Source organism: Tenrec ecaudatus, chromosome 13, assembly GCF_050624435.1.
Source record: "Tenrec ecaudatus isolate mTenEca1 chromosome 13, mTenEca1.hap1, whole genome shotgun sequence".
In the NCBI taxonomy this organism is placed as follows: domain Eukaryota; kingdom Metazoa; phylum Chordata; class Mammalia; order Afrosoricida; family Tenrecidae; genus Tenrec; species Tenrec ecaudatus.
In genome coordinates this window covers 98,911,817-98,930,274 of record NC_134542.1, presented here as the reverse complement: position 1 = coordinate 98,930,274, position 18,458 = coordinate 98,911,817, and the positions used below count along the sequence as shown (strand labels likewise).

The window sequence follows — 18,458 nt, the reverse complement described above, 5'->3', positions numbered from 1 at the left end:
AATGTCACTATACATGAGAATAAACTTGATTTTTTTAATAGCAGGGATTGAGATAATCCCTCATGTAGATTAATCCCTCATGTAGATTTTTTAATAGCAGGGATTGAGATATGTAGTTAATCCCTCAACTAGAAATTCATCCTGGCATCTTCACTGAAACCAGTCTAACATATAGATCAGACAGTGATATTTAATGATCACCTTCCAGTTCTAGAATTGACCAAATAAAAATCCATTGTAAAGGGTAGTAGTAAAATTCACTAGTAATTGAGTCTCTTTATCATCCTATTTCCAAAACATTTACGTTGGTTCTAGAGTCAGATGAAACTCCTTGCCATCAAGCCAATTCTGACTCTTGAGACCATCTAGGACAAACTAGAACTGTCCCCTTGGGTTTCTGAAGTCTAATATTTACAGGAAAGGCTAACCTCTTCTTTCTCTCTGTAGAAGCTGTGGGGGGAGGGGTTTGGTACGGCCCGCCTTGCCATCCACAGCCCAACGTGTGTTTCCACCCTATCTTTGTAACTTATTACCTGACCTAATTTCAGATTGATTTCTTTCAAAACTGGATGTAGATGATTTATTTGACTTGACTATTAACTTTGAAATGGTGAGTTGATCATAGTTAAGTTTAGATGATGACACTTTGGGATCAGATTCTTTGAAATCTTAGGCAGGGATGATGTACTTTGTACATTAGAGGGGTATGAATGATTGTGTGTCAGATATTAGACTAATATTCAGAATTCTAAGGCCTCCAAGATTCCTACCTACTGTTTTTACAGTCTGTATACCCCCATCTCCTGAGTGTTTAAACATTTTTAATAAAATATTTTAAAGGAGACATAGAACATGGTGGTAGGATTTATTTTAAGGAAATAATTAAATAATTTTGAGAGTGTGTTGAGAAGCAAGAAAAACACTTCAAGACACAGAGGCTTAATTTTAATGACCCCTTTCTAGAAAGTATTTTTCCATTTATAATAAACAAGTGCTATGTAAGAGAAGATTGTAATGATGAAGGCTTATCACATGCTGGGCAGTGTTCTTAGCTTTATATGTATTTGTTTCCTTATTTCTAATCATAATCCAATTAGATATAATTAATATACAATGATATATTTTACAGTAGAGAAAAAAGTGATGGCATAAGATCAGGTTACTTGCTCAGCAAGCAAATGATAACCCCGGGGGGAGAGGCTGGTGGTTTTGGACCACCAAACTTTGTGGTTAGCAGTCCAACACATTACCCACTACAACACCAAGGCTCCTTATGTGATAGTAGAACTATCTAAAACAATAATCTATATAATAATATAATGTAAATGTGAAATGCAATACCAGATATATCTATATCTATTTTTGTGTATTGTGTTAATCTGGGCAGACCAGAGAAATTACTCCAGGGAGACTCATATGTGTAAAAGAAAGAGGTTTATATACAAAAGCAATTGAATATTGAGAAAACATTCAGCCCAGTCCAGATCAAGTCCATAAATTCTATATTAGCCCATATGTCCGATACCAATCTATAAGTTCCCCTTCAGACTCATAAAACACATGCAATGATGCCGAATGCAGGATGATCACAGGCCAGTGGGTGCAAAGTCTTGTGGATCCAGTCTTCCGCTCCAGGGCTTTAGCGTAGCTCCATGTGTCTTGTCAGCTGCAACGTCTCATAGGAAGTAAGCGTGTGTGGTGCTCCAGCAAGCTACTCATCTCCTTAGTGCCTCCAAATGAGGTCATCAAGCTGTGACCTGATTGACAGCGAAACTCCTCCATTCACTAGTAAGTCTCAAATTGACAACAGATTCTGTAGCTATCACATATATCCTCTCAGTTTTCCCTCTACAATGGCCTATGCCCCAAGCACCATGGATTACGTACATGAGGAAAATATTCTAGGGCTTGAATAGTTATTATGAATGCAGATGTATGAAGGTTTCAGCTTGCAAATTTCAACCTATATCATTAAAAATGGGTGCTAAATACAAATAGTCTCTGATTTAGAAATGTATTCAAGTTATAAAAAATCACACTTGCCACTGTCCACTTTTACATTTTGTTCTCATTTGCTTCATTTAATTTTTATACCTCTTATTAGTAATTTAACCTGCCGATATAATTTTAGATGGTCACTCAGTATATTAAATTTTATGGTTTACCATTCAAAGGCCTTTTGTATTTATCAAGTTAATGTTAATTGTTAGTGTTGCTGGGGGCCCCTGAGTCAGTCTGACTCGCAGAGGCCCTGTGTACAGCAGATCTAAACACTGGCAGGTGCTGTGCCATCCTCCAGTTGCTCTTATGGGTAAGCCCACTGTTGCAGCCACTGTGTCAGCACGTCTTTACAAGGGCCTTCCTCTTTTTTGCCACCCATCCACTTTACCAAGCAGGCCCCTCCAGAGACTGGTCTTTCCTGACAACGTGACCAAAGGATGTGAGACAGACTGTAAAATTATTGTCATATTCATAAAGTTATTGATAATAAGCAGTAATCATATTGAAAACTAAAAAAAGAAAAGGAAGCATTTAACTTGCACTGCAACTGACAATGAAAGCAGTTAGAACAAAACTCTGTTGGATAGTGGGACTACCTAAATATGAGAAAGTATAGAAATACATCTATAAAAGGACGAACCTCCTATAACATCAAGTTTGTAGTTTTGATGTGTTGATAATGACTGATTATTAGAGTGTGAAAACGGGAAACAAATGACAAGGATCAGTAGCTAACAAATAAGACCTTGGTAATGGAAACAACATCAGATATCACATAACAAAATTTGCATGACCAATGCAATCTCATGGTCAATAACAAACAGCAACAGCACACGTGAACATCACCAAATGGAAACACAAGAAACAAATAGAATATTCATATAAAATAAATAATTTAGAATCCCAATGTTATCTGTCAGAAAAAAATCCAGGGTCGAACAGTGAAACCAGACCATCAACTTGCTTCTATGCAAGTTAAAGTTGACCTGAAGAAAATTAAGCTAGTTAACCGGAGTCAAAGCATGATCTTGAGTACATCACATATGAATCCAGAAAGGATAGCAAGGATAGAGCATGAATCACCAATGCCTTAACACTAGAAAAATGTAAAATGGCATCGAAGACTTATCATATATGCATAAAGGTCACTGAAAAGATAGGAAGGAAATAAAAGGCAAAACTAGACTCTGAACCTTGTCTTGAAGATAGACTACCTAAAGCAAATGGAAGAAGTGATGGCACAAAGGTGTTAAACTGACTTTAAAAGACAGCTCAAGGAGAGACAGTAAGGTATTATAATGGTGAAATGTGCAAAGATCCGGTGTTAAAAAGCCCAATGGGAAGAAGATAGTTGGCATTTCTCAAACCGAATGAACTAAAAAAAAGAGTCAAGTCTTGAGTTGAAAATGTAAAGATTCTATGGACAAAACATTGAACAATGCAAGGACATCAAAAGAAGATGGTTGGAACACACAGTCATTCCCCCCAAAGATTAGTGGAAATGCAACTATTTCAAGGTCAACCACCAAGGGTATTTAAGGAAGAATCCCAAGCCATCCTGAAGGCACTGGAAAATAGCATAGCTTCAGTAATTGATCTAATGTAATTCTGGAAACGCTAATTGTCAAACAAACTGGAATGTAGCTATATGGCCTACCAACTAGAAGAAACCCATATTTGTGTTCTTCCCAAAGAAAGGTGTTTCCACAGAATGTGGAAATTATCTTACACTATCGATAGCTTCATGACAACTTGAAGTGTAAGGGTGGAGTCTAGTCTGTCAATCAAATCACAGCCTGATGGTGCCTCTTTGTGAGTGTGACCGCCTCATAAGGAGAGTCCTGCGAACTTCCCCCTTTCTCTGCCTCCACCTTTATGCTGAGCCACAGACACCTGTGCAAGCCCTGGAGATGTACCCATTTCCATAGGATCCACAACACGTTGCACCCACCAGCTAGTGATCTTTCTGCATTCCGCATCATTGCATGTGGCTTCATGAGTCTGAAGAGGGACTTATAGACTAATATAGGATTTATAGACGAGTATCAGACATATGGACTGGACTGGGATGTTTTCTTGGTATATAATGACTTCTTGATATAAAGCTCTTTCATACACATGAGTATCACGTGATTTGTTTCTCTAATCAACCCAGCATAACACAATTACACACAAGTGAAATTTTGCTAAAGATATTTCAGAAATGGTTGCAGCAGCTGTATATCAAAAGGGAACTGTCAGAAATTCAAGCCAGATCCAGAAAAAAGACATGGATTAGTGACACCATTCCTGATTTATTGAGTATGTAAAGGCATTTGATTCTAAGAATCAGTACAAATTAATTATAACATTAAAAATCATGGGAACTATATAACACTTAATTGTGCTTTTATGGAACCTGTACAGAAATCAAGAGGTAGACATATGAACCGAGCGAGGGAATACTTCATGGTTTAAAATCAGGCAAGGTCTGAGTGGTATCATTTCACTGTACTTACTCAATCTGTGTGATGGGCAACTAATCTAAGAAGGTGGGCTATATGAAGAAGACAATTAACAACCTGTGATGATGCTAATCAGTCTGACAGAATCTGTGAAAAGCTAAGAAGACTTACTTACTTACTTACTTGACTGATGAAGATCCGCAGCCTCCAGTATGGATTACACTTCAGCATAAAGCAAATAGACATTTTTGCAAGTGAACCAAAAAGCAGCATCATGAGAAATGTAGAAAAGATTGTTGGGGTTGAGAAGTGGATTTTACTTGCATTCACACTCACTACGCCTGGAAGTAGCAGTCTGGAGGCAACATGACTGATTTCACTGCGATAAGCGACCATTTTAAAGTTTTAAAATGCAAAAATGTGACTAAAGTGCTCCTGACCCAACCCATTGGTAATTTCAGTCACCTCAAATGCATGGGAATGCTAGATAATTATGAATTATCTGTGAATTATGCTGTTGGCAAAGGCCTGGAAAACTTCCTCTTGTGTACGGTGCACATTGCCAGGAGGAACCAGTTCCCGGACATCCTGTTTGGTAAAGTTAGAGGGTCAGTGAAAAAGACAAAGACCCGGAATGACATTGATGCAGGGACAGAGGCACGGGGCTCAAACAGGCAAACCAGTGAGCTCAAGTAGAGGAATGCATGTGTGAATGGTGCAGGACCAAACATGGCTTCATTTTGTTGTGCAGGGAATCCATAAGATGGCTCTCTACTGGAGCAGACTTGATGGCACCCAACTATATTTTATTAGATTACAGAATAATCTGATGAACTATTATTGGATGATTCTGCCCATACCTTTATCTATTTTCATCAGAAAATTCTCAGATAATTCCAACTTCAGATCTGCACATTTTTTTAAACTATAGCAATATACATTTTCTTTGATTAATTTACACTTATGCATCCACAGAAACAAGTGAGCTAACTTCAAAGTCTTTCAGAAAAATAGGATGAAAGATCAGTCTTTTGTGAAAATATGCTGCCATTGAGTTCACAAAAAAAAAAAGAAAAAGGCAGATTTGTCTCTTGTAAACCGTATGTTCTTGCATTTTTGATATCTAGAATTTCAGCTTGCCAGAAACATTCCCTATCAAAAGTCAGGTTGACTCCTAAAGGTGTCCAAATAAATCTGTTTTGATTATGGAAGATGTTGAACTAGTCTTGACTTCAAACAGTAGACATTTCCACACTTTAGGAGTATCTGACAGCTCTATTCAGTCCACAATGTCAAATTCCTTGGTTTTGGCCATTGGGTATTTATGCATTTTTGGCTAGGGAAGCAGAGAAGCCTAATTTGATTCTGGAGCCAAAAGTTTTTAGGCCCTGTTCCTTTGGAACTTGGACTCGAAGATCTTGGCACTGTCTAAAGACTAGGACAGATCAAGTAGTCACACATAACTAACTGACTCAACAGAGCATAATCAGCGAGAACGCACGCGCCTGCACGTTGAATAACCATGCTCCAAGGCCGCCCGAAAACGCCCTGAACTCAGTCACCCTTAAATAAACACAGAAGGCAACCAGGACTTCCACATACCTCCCAGCGCTGCTCTTTATTGTTGCCGGCTTCATTTGCGAGCCATAGGCCAGGCTGCAGATGCAGCCATGACTGTCGTCCTGACTGCTGTCTGTCTGCTGTCTGCTAACAAGCACTCATATGCTTTGGATCATTAAAGTCACAACCTCCTATGCCAATCTCTTCCCCTCCACGGGTCTGTTGGATACTGGAAATGGAAAAGCTGTTTCTGCTTTTTCTTTTCATCAGGCCCTCCACTCAGGGGTATTTCTCAGGTGTGAGCATCCCAATGTGCATCTTTGCCCTTCTTGTGCATAGAAGCTGAATTTTCACCAAGCTTATTCTTTTTCTTGGTTTGTTTTGTTTGCTGTTGGGTGTGCTTTTTCAGTGCAAGGCGGGTGATTTGTGTGGAAACGACAAGAGACAAGAAGATGCTGTCAGTTAAGCTTTTTCCTGGGCCATTGCTCTCTGTGAAAGTTCTGTACAAATACTTATATCCGTGGAAAAAAATTTTTGAAAGAGTCCAGGTGGTCAGGATTTTCACAGTCTAACCCACTTAAATATTAGAAATTATCCTTGGAGGATAGATTCTCCCTTTTTAAAAAAAAATCTGATTTCTGCTAGCAGGTAGCCTACATTTATACACCTACCTGTACAAGGCTGCATATTCCTTTAGGTATAATCAAAGGTGGAGAAGTCTTTCTTTCGGAGAAGGCACAGAGGACAGATATTATACAGAGAGAGAAAAAATGTCACTTGTATTATGCAGGCTGCCCATCTAAACCCATCATTGCCTGGCACCTACACACTAAGGGCAAGGATCCAGCCAACTTGTGAGTGGGCACCATGCCATTTGAGCAGATGGGCCTGGAAGTCGGCAGCCAGTAGACCATGTATGTGCATCAACGGTGGGTGTTGAGGGCACGATTCCCAGAGGAGAATGTCCTAACAGCTGTCTGGCCTGAGTCAACATACTTACGACCAAGGGAAAGTGCCATCCTTCTATCCTGCTGAGTGGGATTAACCTTCAGAACGAAATTTGCTTTTTCGGCAGCATAAGGTGAGTTGAGTTCTTTGCAAACCTCCACAATAACTGAAGGAAGGAAAATGCAATGATAAAAATGATTAGATCTTTACTAACAGTCTGAAGGGCTCACACTGAAATGGTGTGCATTGCGAATGTGCTTATTTTAAACATTGAACCGAAGATCTGTGAATCCTTCAAAGAGCATTGCAATGGCGAAAACACAAGTTTGCCTCCCATCAGGGTTTTAGGAGTGAGCTTTTGCTACAGACAGAGTATTTTCAGTGAGAAAGTACATATCCACCTTTGCCTTAAGAAATAATGATGCATCAGGGCCAGTATACGATAGAACTTTTATTGTTGGCTGGTATCTTCATCGAACTTTACATATCATGAATTAAATATTATCTATTATAGATTGCATTTTTCAAAAAGGGGGGAGGGGAATTTGTCTTCAGTGATCAAAGATGATCCAGAAGGAGTAAGAAGTAAGCTTGGCATTTCAATGTTAGCCCTTCTTCTCGGCAAGGAAAGAAACTTTATATTTGAGACCCGAACCGAAGCCTGATTCTAATTTGTTCAGGATTTCCAGGCTGTTAAACATCATGAAATTAGATAGAGGTTGTTTCTGCCCAACCTACTCAAATAGTGATTTGACAATAATTCATTCCATTCAGTGAAAGTTAGGCAGACAATCTTAATAACTCAGGCTTGCAGTCTGTGAGTTTTTCTGTTCTGCCTTGTTCGGTAATGTTGAGAGAGAGTTCGTTGGCGTTATTTTCTATTCTCCTGAATCATTTTATTTAAATGTTGATTTGGCTCTAGTAATCTAGATTGCCTCTTATTCATACCAACAGACTAAATGTCTCTGCTTTGGGAAGAAGAAGAAGAAAAAGACAAGTACTATTATTAAGCTGTTTTTCTTTGGAGCTGTAGTAGTGATAACTATGGATCCTACAAATTATATAGTTGTGCTTTTCTTATTTGGCCACGGAGTTAGCTTCAATGTTTAGCAACTTTATTTATCACTGAAAAAAACATTGCCCAATCCTGTACCATCTTCATGAACACTGGTGTATTTGGGTCCATTTTTACAATGATCATATCAGTTTGTTGTTGTTTGTTTGTTTATTGCTGATGCTTTACGTTACCAACACGATGTCCTTTCCTAGCCATTGATGGTTTTCTGATCAGGTGTCCAAAGTAAGCAAGCCTGAGTCTCAGATCCTCTCTGCAAGGGCACCTTCAATTCCCAGTTCGTCTGAACTGGATTTGTTCATTCTTCAGGCAGTATATTCAAAGTCCTATAATACCCTAGGTATAACACTAGTGAGTAGTACTATTATAGGTAGATATAGTATTCACGTGTCTATATTCCTTTCTAGCCTCTCGTTTTTCATTTAGTAATTCATGGCTAAAAAGAGGTGATGTTACAGAGAGAATAACCAAGGCAACCTAAGACTTAAGGACAAGGCAGAGCATTTTGGAGGAAAGAAATGGCAAATATTTTATCACTTGAACCTTTCTGTGTTTCAAGGTGCTGGGAGTTCTTATTCTCTGGCCATGTGCACAGGCCGGAATGGTGGTGCGTACAGGTGCTGGGTGAACACCACCTCTCTGTCTGAGCAAACACTTAGAAATATTGTCTGAAAGCATCTGAGGAAGAAATGAGAGGGGTGTAGGAAGTAGTATTCATTAATAAGTAAGGAAATGTGCACGCCAAGTAATTTTACTTATGTAAGAAGATCATCAGGCAGGTGGATTGTTGATTTTCCTAAGAAGAGCACATGTATTTGGAATAAATAGATGGAGGAAGAATTGTAAGGCTTTAGAGGCGTTCCGGCAAGTGTTTCCTGTTGGCGATCTGTGAGGCAGGGAAATGAGGCTGAAGCTGAATTTAACTCAAGTAGACTTACCCGAGGCCTGAGTGGCTCTTGACTACTGCAGGTGACATAGACACTGATTGACAAATATTCAACAAACTAAAAAAAACCTGATGAACTCCAATTTGCCCTCAAAAAGGTTTGTAAATCACTTCCTATCACTTTCTGCAGGAGATAAAAGAGAAAACAGTGTCAGCTATTTCTGACTGACAATACACAGGCAAATAAATGATACAAAATAAAACTAAAATGTGCCCTTTGCTTATAGATGCACACTCTATTAGTCAGATAATATCGTGGAGAGGAGGAGAAAAGAATAAATGTTAAATAATTTATTTGTACATTAATACAGAACAAATGTAAAAGTAAAAAAAAAAATTTAACTTGTGTAATGACTTCCCCCTAACACCATAAAAAGAAACACTTAGCCCCCAGGGGCCTGAGAGTTGTGGATGAATTTTACATTCATTCACATTGATGTTAAATTGAATGATTAATTTGCTTGATAAGATAAAATCCCCAACCTTAATGTCCTGTCCCCCCAAAAAAGCAGTTCCCTACCATCACTGTACAGTTAAAATATCTGTCACTTAGGTTTGTGTTCATTATTTCTAAACAACCAAATTCTTGTTTATACTTAAATATTAAATATTGGCCAAGTCTGTATTAAAAAGTTTTAAAATTTCCTTAGTTTATTTTCTCATAATAGCTTTAAGCAAAAATTATACGTCAAAATAAATGAGAATTTGACGATAAGATTTGGAATAAACCAAAAAGAAAAAATAAGTTCTTGAGGAACAGTTAGAACAAGAACTCGACCAAGGTTCCCTTTGCTTTTCTTTGTGTTCGTCCACGTATCCAGGGAGATTGGTAAGGAGAGGTGCGTCTCAATACGTGCATGCCTGGGAACATGTTGGAACACGCTAATGCTTTCCGTCAAGTGATTTTATTTCAATTCTAAGCCACAAGATAAACCCTGTTATCAAAAATGGTAATCTATTTAAAGTCAGATCAATGTGGAATGTTTCATGTTTATGTATAACTTTCATAGTAGATCCTCCTACACATGGAGAATAATATGCCCAAATTCTGTTATTTTCATAGTGTGTAATATATCAAGTACTAATTCCACCCATCAGACTCTTATTCTTTAAATAGATCAAAATAGGGGCGGGGGGACTGAAGACATTTTGAAAAACTAATATTTTAGTCCTCCTCTTTGGAAGAAAAGACATCTTGAAATTATAATCATGATGCACATTCTCATAGGAACAAAGAGGAACTTAACGGGACATAGTATACATTCATAATGCTTTTCCTGTAGCTGTGCCCATTAGAAAATAAAAGTTCCTGGAGAAAGTGAAGAGGTGGGAGGAGAAGAGGGGAAGAGTGGTAGAGGTAAGGAAAGAAAAGCTCATAGGTTTGCTCTATAGGTGCTACAGTAAAGCAGATTAATCACATAATACATCCCAAAGATGCAAAGGCCAGAAGTGTATTTCACATCTTTGTTATTGTTTTAGTGACAAGAACAGATTATTCCTTTTTACGGGACAGGAAAATACAATGGGAGGTTGGCATTATTTTAGAAAACATACGTCAAACTTCCTGGGAAAAAAGGGTACTTTGCCTTTTTTCTTTTTCTTTCTTTAGTACCTAAAAGAAATTACCACCAAACTGAAAAGTTTATAGAAGAGCTTTGTTGCTTGAGGTGCAAAACCCCATAACAGAAAAACACTTGCAAATTCAGCCATGTTACCTCAAGAGGCATTGTTAAATGAGATTTTTAATAAAGAGGCTAGAGAAATGTTAAATTGTTGAGGTTTTGTTTTGCTGAAATATTGACACTAAATTGAGAAGGATCAATTCTTGAAAGCTTCAAATGGTATTGAAATTTCATAAATTTAGAGCATAGGAATCAGCAAAATAATGAGTCTATAAATATTTACAAATTAGCAGGCCTACATCACATGTCCAGTCTGTTTAGAAGGAGGAAGTATGTTCTATTTAAGGACATTTCAAAATGAGAAAGAGAGCAAATTATACCAAAATCATATTTTCAAGGCTTTCTTCGAAGAAACGCTTCCATAATTAGCAGGGAGCAGTATTTATTAAAATCAGTTGTACCAAGATATTTTTAAAATACTATTATTAGCACTGCTTAGTTTTTCAAAATTGAGTAATTAATTACTGATCATTATAAAAACAGAAAATACATGAGATCAAATATTGAACAGCACAGTTGCCAGTACTCTTAAACATAATCTACCAGCAATGTTCTGGACAGGAAGTGTTGAGTTTAAAACATTTGTGTGTTTTGGATTATGTTGGATACTTCAGATTTCTGGAATTCCTTTGAAAAGCGTAGGGCTATCAAATGCAGTCACTCTCTTTGCAACCCTGGAATTAGAGATATCCCGCAGTAGCAACAAGCCAGTATATTTTGAGTACTGATCATTAGAAATTACTGGCATATGAGTGTAGAACATAAGAATAATTTCTCGTTTTAAAATACATAATTCTAATATCCTAAGTAAAACTTCTTTTCAAGATAATGATTTTGTAAATGTTCCACCAAAATTTGCGAAATTATCTGATGATAATCGTCAATTTCTGATAAATATTTAAGCAAGCATTGCAAGAGTTTGAGTTCATTTGTATTGTGGCTTTGAAGAGACTTTTTCTGTTTAAACATTTCTCAAAAGATGTTAATGAACACCAAATTTTCTATATTATTCTTATTTTCTTTATATTTTAGATAGAAACCTCACTTGAACTATCTTAACTCTTCTGGACACTCAGGTGAGACAATTAAGCAATTTGGGTCCCAGAACGTCCTAAATTCATAAGATTCAGCCAGCATAACCTTGTTCAAGATGCCACATAATATTTCTGTGCTGGATGCAAAGACAGATGATCAAAGTTCTCTTTTTTCATCTTCTTCCTAACATGGTTGGACATGATAGATTGGTTAGCTTATTGATTTAGGAATGATTAGTAATATTACTTCCCCTAAAGGAATATTGAAATGATTCACAGAAGGTCTGGAACCTGATTTGGGCTGACTGTGGAAACATGTACACATTTATAAGTTTGATTCTCTTCAATTCTCTATGCACACCCCTAAAATCCCACTGTGATAAAGTCATTTCCAACTCCTCAAAACACAGAACGCAAATGCACTTCTTCCATGGAGGGTCTGACTTGTCATGACCTCATAGGACAGGGTAGATCTGTGCCTCTGGCTTGTCTAGAGTAACTCTTAAGGGAAATATAAAGCCTTGGCTTTCTCTCAAGGAGGGGTGGATGGTTTTCAAGGTGCTGTTAGTAAGGATCCCAACACATGCCTCAGCCACCAGGCCTCCAATTGATAGCGACCCTATATTTGGTTTCTGAGACTAGACATGTTTGTAGGAGCAGTTGGCTTCAACTTTCTCCAACAGAGTTCCTGGCAGGTTTGAAGAGTCAGCCTTGCAGGTAGCAGTTCAACGCTTACCTGACAGTGCCAGTAGTGCTCTTACCGGTAAACGCAGGAAACATCGAGTATGTAGTCCCCCCAGTGTATCCACTTCCTTTGGGAACGCTTGCATATCCCCGGAGAAGGGCTTAGGCCTGGGTTAGAATACCACCCATGTCTCTTACTAGATCTGGGTGTTTTCAAGGACACTTGAACTTCTTTGTCTCTGCTCTTACATTCCTTGTATCACTATACACAAAACCCTTCGATACGTGCAAAACGTAAGAACTGCTAATGGAACATTAGCAGACAGTATTACCATTGTGTCATTTCTCAATTAGAGTAATTCTGCACACCATCTACTCAGTCATTCTCTTGCAAAATAGGTATGTGCCTAGTAAGTGTTCATTTCTGCTTCTTTTTTCTTTGCATTAAAATTTGTTTCCCAGACATCTGCCATTACCTTCCTGTGCTCGTGGGGGCATTTTCCCTCATTTTATATAGCTCATACAACTTGCTTGATTAGAGTATCAATGCATTAAACCCTTAAAGGAAAAGCAGCTGATATAAATTTGCTGTGATTTTTTCCCAATAAACTGCAAGGTCATCTAAATAACAAATAAAATAAAAGCATTCCTATGCCCTGACAATATATGTACAATGTACTGTGCAATGAAATGCTGTCTTAAAGGAAAACTTTCTTTCAGTGTGTGAAAGGAGTCAGAGGGTGGTTGCCCATTTTGCTCAATAAAATCATCTAGTGAAAACAAATTAATGTATGGGCTTAGCCATTCAAGAATTCAGAAGACTGGCACAAATAATGGCCAGATTTCTAGTCATCAATATTGTAGATATTGCTTCCTCTGATATTTAAAGCTTGAGGAATGTTGGCCAGCAACGTTTCAATGCAAAAGAATCAAATACACACACACAAAAAACCTTCTTCCAAGCTGGAACTGTGAAACCATGTATTTGCACATAAGCTGTATATAGTACGATCAGCAGAGATGGTAAAGCGTAGTATATGAGAAGTGTTGTGATGCCATGATAATACTGCTGTTGTTTGCTGTGAGCAGATGGGTTGTTCAGAGGCCTTGGATGGCACAGAATGAAGCTTTGCCCTGCCCGTCTCCACCGCCCTTGCATGTTTGAGTCCGTTGTTGCAGCCGCCGTGTCATGGCGGCTCAGGGAGAGTCTCTCTCGTTGCTGATGCTCTATAGTACCACGCGTGATGTCCTCCTCCAGGAACTGGTCCTTCCTGATAACACATCTGAAGGAGACAGGCAAAGTCCCGCCTTCTAAGAAGCATTCTGGCTCTACTTCTTCCGAGGAAGCTTTGGCCAGTCTCTGGCAGTGCCGGGATAAATTCAATATTCTGCACCAGCCTTATCATCCAGATGCGTCAATTCTTCTTCAGGCTTCCTAATTATAAGCTTAATGAGTTTTTAAAAGTTATTTTAATGCTCAATTCTGCTCTTTAAAATTGTATTATTAAAGAAAATAGATCAAATGTCACTATTTCTACAGATATCTCGGCACAGAAGAAATCACTCGCAGCATGTCTTGAAAGATATCATCGCTCCCTTAGAACAATTGGTAAGTACTCACTTCATTCCAATACTGCCATACCTATCTAGAGCTACCAAACAAAGTACCCACAACCTCAGTAGCTGAAAAAGAAAGAAAGAAAGAAAAAAGCATGCAGATATTACTGTTTCATGTTGCTGGCATTGCTTGCCAAGATCCTCGCCCTCAGTATCTCCTTGAAGACTGTAATCCAGGTATCAGCCTGCCTGAGGTCATAACTGAAGGCTCGAGTGGGGAAGGGATCTTCTTCCCAGTTCACTTACTCGAGTGTTGTCAGTGTGTAGCTCTTGCAGGTGAGCACAGAGGGCCAGACGCTCCCGCCCTTCTGTGACTAGCTGGATGTTTTTCAGAGGTTACTCTCATGCAGGCCCACCTACCAGGGCGACTCACTTCATAAAAATGTGAAAATGACTCTGCTAGCAAGGCCAAGGTCACAGTCTCCTGTAATCTCATATGGAAGTGACATCTCAAAACACATCAACGGAAAACACAGAAGAACACTTGCAGCACTGAGCAGAATCCGGTCACTAAATGCAACCCAAGTACAAGGATTACACTTTGCCATGGTAAACAGGCCGAGGAGATTCTTGGGAATCTACAACAAAGGCTGACACAGGGTATTTGGGTTGTTTGGTTAGTTCAGTGAGAATTAATAATTTCCTCTAAATTTTCTGAGAACAGGTTGTTGGGTTTTCCACTCCCCTTCACCTTTGATTATTGCTGTATACTTTTAGACAAGTGAATGTCATAAAATTTACCTCTAGACTCTAATATCCACTGCAATGGCTATGCATAAACTCACAGACAACACTCATGATTAAAGGGTTTATTAAGAAGTTAACAAGTTGTAAGGACAGTGAGAAATGCTCAGGGTCGTTGTGGACCAGGACATGATACAAAGTTTCAGGTGTGCTAATAAGTGCCCAAAGGGGCATACCACCCTGCTGGAAAATTCAATCTGAAGGCATTTCTAGTCATGCTACCTGGATTAACAAATCCATCTTTTCTAATTGAGTGCTCAGACGCACCCCGCTCCTCAAACCAGTCGCGCGCACAGGAGTACTTTTCACTTGTTCTATGGGATGCTAAGTCTATCACTCTGTTCCATGCTCTCCATCCTGGTACTGCTGCTGCTCCTATGATATTGTAGCTGTCATCTGGACCCAGAAAATTCCCTCCATGGGCATCTTGGGTCTAGAGGACTCACTCCACTCCTGGCTCTTGCCAGAGATCCCTCCTCGTATTTCTCAGAGGGGTTCTTTTATACACCTCTGGATGACACTCCAGGACTCGCAGTCACAGTGACTCACACAGGAAACCTATCCGTGTCTTCCCCACCTTCTTACCAGACCCATGCAGGGAAAGGTTGTTGGGTGGAAATCAGAGGCTTTCTTAGAAAAGCCACATTAAATCCTTCACTGCCCCTGCACGTGATGATGAGAATAATGTTTAAGGCTAGAAATAAAAAAATAATATGAGTGGAATATTACAGATCTCAACAACACACGTGTCAACTTTTCTTATATATTTTGTATATATTTATTTGCATAATCTCCTTTTTTATAAATATAATGCTCTTTCTTCCACGATCACACATGTTGTCATTGCTATTTTCCACATTGGTCAACACATTTCCTCTACCTTCAATTTATAATAATAAATAATGGTAATTTTCTCTTTCCTGCTATTCTGTCTGATATCATTGCAGTTTTTTAGCTTCAGTGAGAAAAATAAGTATTTTCCAATCACAGCTTCTTTATTTTCTTTTACTTCACCTGTTTTAAGTCCCCTTCTAGATATTGCTCAATTATTTTGCTTTACTTTAGAGTAAATATTACTCAAAAAGATTGTCTAACTTCTCTAATTCTTCCATCACTTTCTCTTGGAATCTACTCCACTTGGGTCTTTAACTCAACCATGAGAAGTAAAACACAGTCAAGGTTCATCAAGTCCTACAGGTCGCTCTCTGATCTTACTCCTCGACTCTTCTGGCTTATCCTATTCCAGCTAGCTGGCCTCTGTACTCTCTCCTCCATCCCGTTCTATCTAATTTTTTCTCTGCTTCCAATAGAAAATTCCTCTGTGCCCAGAAATTGTTAAGGCTTATTCCTTCATTTGCTTTACATCTCTGTTCAAATATCACCATTTTTATAGATCTCTAGCTGTCACTTCTGCCATCCACCATCCACATTCCTTTACTCTTCCTAATTTACTATTGAACTTACCAACTTACTACCATGTGAAATCCTTTAAAATGTCTTTGCATATGCTCGCTCTCTTCCATTAGAATGCTAGTTCTGTGAGGATGGGTTTAAACAGACACACTTTGGTTCCAAATCAAACAACATCGAGTCAATGCTGAATCATAGTGAGCCTGTAGAATAGGGTAGAACTGCCCCCATAGGTTTCCAAGACTGAAACTCTTTGTTGGAGTAGAAAGCCCCATCTTTCTCCCTCAGAGTGACTGGTGCTTTCTAGCTGCTGACCTTATTCTGTTTCTCAGTCTAATTTGTTACCATGCCTCAGGTCTCCATAGCAGCCCATAAAGTACAAATAAATAATTAAAAATAGCTGGATTCTACAAATATACTACATCAGGATGTATGTGTGATATGATATGATAAAAGATGACTGAATTTTAAGACTAGTGCTATATATTTATATCTGTGTTTATAAATTGTTAATGTAATTATTAAGTGCTGTCAAGTTGGTTCCATATTTGTGCTAATACTAAAGAAAGATAATCCAACAAAATTTGGAAATTATCAATCAATATTATGGGAATCAACAAGTGAGTACTTCCAGCATGGGATCCATTAGTTAAAACATCTCAGTTGATATTCCAATTGATTCTTGGAACCTTGTTTTTCACCAGTACTTTCAGTGCAACTTGGATTTCTTCTTGAGTACCATCAATTCTTGATTATAAGCTACTTGTTGAAATGGTTGGCATTGACCAATTCACCGTGGTGTGCAGACTTTTGGTATTCCTTCCATTTATTTTGATGTTTCCTCCATCACTCAATATTTTGCCTATAAAAACCTCACGGCAACTGAGTCAGTTCCAACACACAGTGATCCTATCTGTGTAAGGATTCTAAGAATTTAAACGTTAAGGGAATGGACAGTCTTATCTTTCGACTGCCAGGTTCACAATGCCTACTTTATAGCAGGCCGTCCAGCACCAAATCCACAATGTCGCGAGGGTTCTTAATTTGGCCAGGTTGTTGTTGCTGTTAAATGCCTTCAAATTAGTTGAAATGCATGGAACCCCATGGACAACAGACTAAAACCTTTCCCGGTCATGTGTCATCCTCAAAATGTTTCTTCTGGTTGAGTCCATTATTGTGGTAACTGTGTCAATCCGTTGTGCTGAGCGTCGTCCTGTCTTTGCCCGAGCTTGCACCAATGATGCCTCTTTTCAAAGCTGAACTCCCCAGATAACATGTCCACATTAGGGAAAATGAGGTCCACCTGTGCTTGTTCCAAGACAAGTTTTTGTTCTCCTGACTGTATACGGTACTTTCAATGTTCTTTGCTAACACCATCATTCAAATGCATTACTTCTTCTGCGGTCTCCCTTATTCATTGTCCAACTTTCACATGCCTGTGAAGAGATGGAAAATACTGTGACTTGGGTTCGGTGCCTGTGAGTCCTCAAATTTACATCCTTGCGCATCATCATTGTAAACATGTCTCATGCAGCAGATCTACTCAATGTAGCACATCCTTTGCTTTTTGATTGCTTCTTCTATGAGCGTTGATTGCAGATCCACACAAAAGGAAATCCTTGACAACTTCTATCTCTTCTCCCTTTATCATGGGCTTGGTTATTGGTCCAGTTTGAAAATTTGGGTTTTCTTCACATTGAGTTACAACCTCAATGTAAAAGTCACTAGAAGATGCGGTCTGATTTTTCATTAGCAAGTGTTTCAAGCCCTAGCTTTCAGCAAGAAAGATGTGGCATGTGTGTATCATAAGCCTTCCTCCAGTTATGGTGCTTCATTCCTAATCAGATAGTCCAGAACCTCAGCTTGTTATTCAGCGTGCAGATTCAAACTGCATGCAAACTACCCTGATGCAAACATCCTAGGATACAATGTGCCCTTCCCTGTTCAAAATCTGCCTCTCAGTGCTTTCCAGCTCACGCACCAGCACGAACAAGTGCTCCACAATTCCAACTCTCTGCCATGTTATCCATAGTGTGTTAGGATCCACACAGTCTAATGCCTTTGCGTAGTGAGTACAACAGAGGGAGGTATCTGTCTGCTATCCTCTGCCTTAGCCAAGATCCATGTGCCATAAGCAATGAAATCCCTTGTGCCAAATCCTCTTCTGAATCTACCTTGAGTTACCCGGTAGCTTCTTCTCAATGTATTGCTACTACCATTTTTTTAATTATTAAAAAATTACTTGCAGGTTATATTCATGAGCTTACTTAATCATTCCTGCATTCTATTGGATCACTTTTCATTGAAATGGGC

At 38.7% G+C, this 18,458-nt stretch overlaps 1 protein-coding gene across 1 annotated transcript in view; it reads left to right on the top strand.

The window, feature by feature from the left end:
• The window catches only part of ARHGAP15 (Rho GTPase activating protein 15), a 751,376-nt gene that overhangs the window by 41,876 nt on the left and 691,042 nt on the right, over positions 1-18,458 (top strand). The window contains exon 2 of the mRNA XM_075529808.1: positions 13,915-13,983. Within this exon, the coding sequence (XP_075385923.1) occupies positions 13,915-13,983 (69 nt within the window). The remainder of the gene's footprint in view (positions 1-13,914; positions 13,984-18,458) is intronic.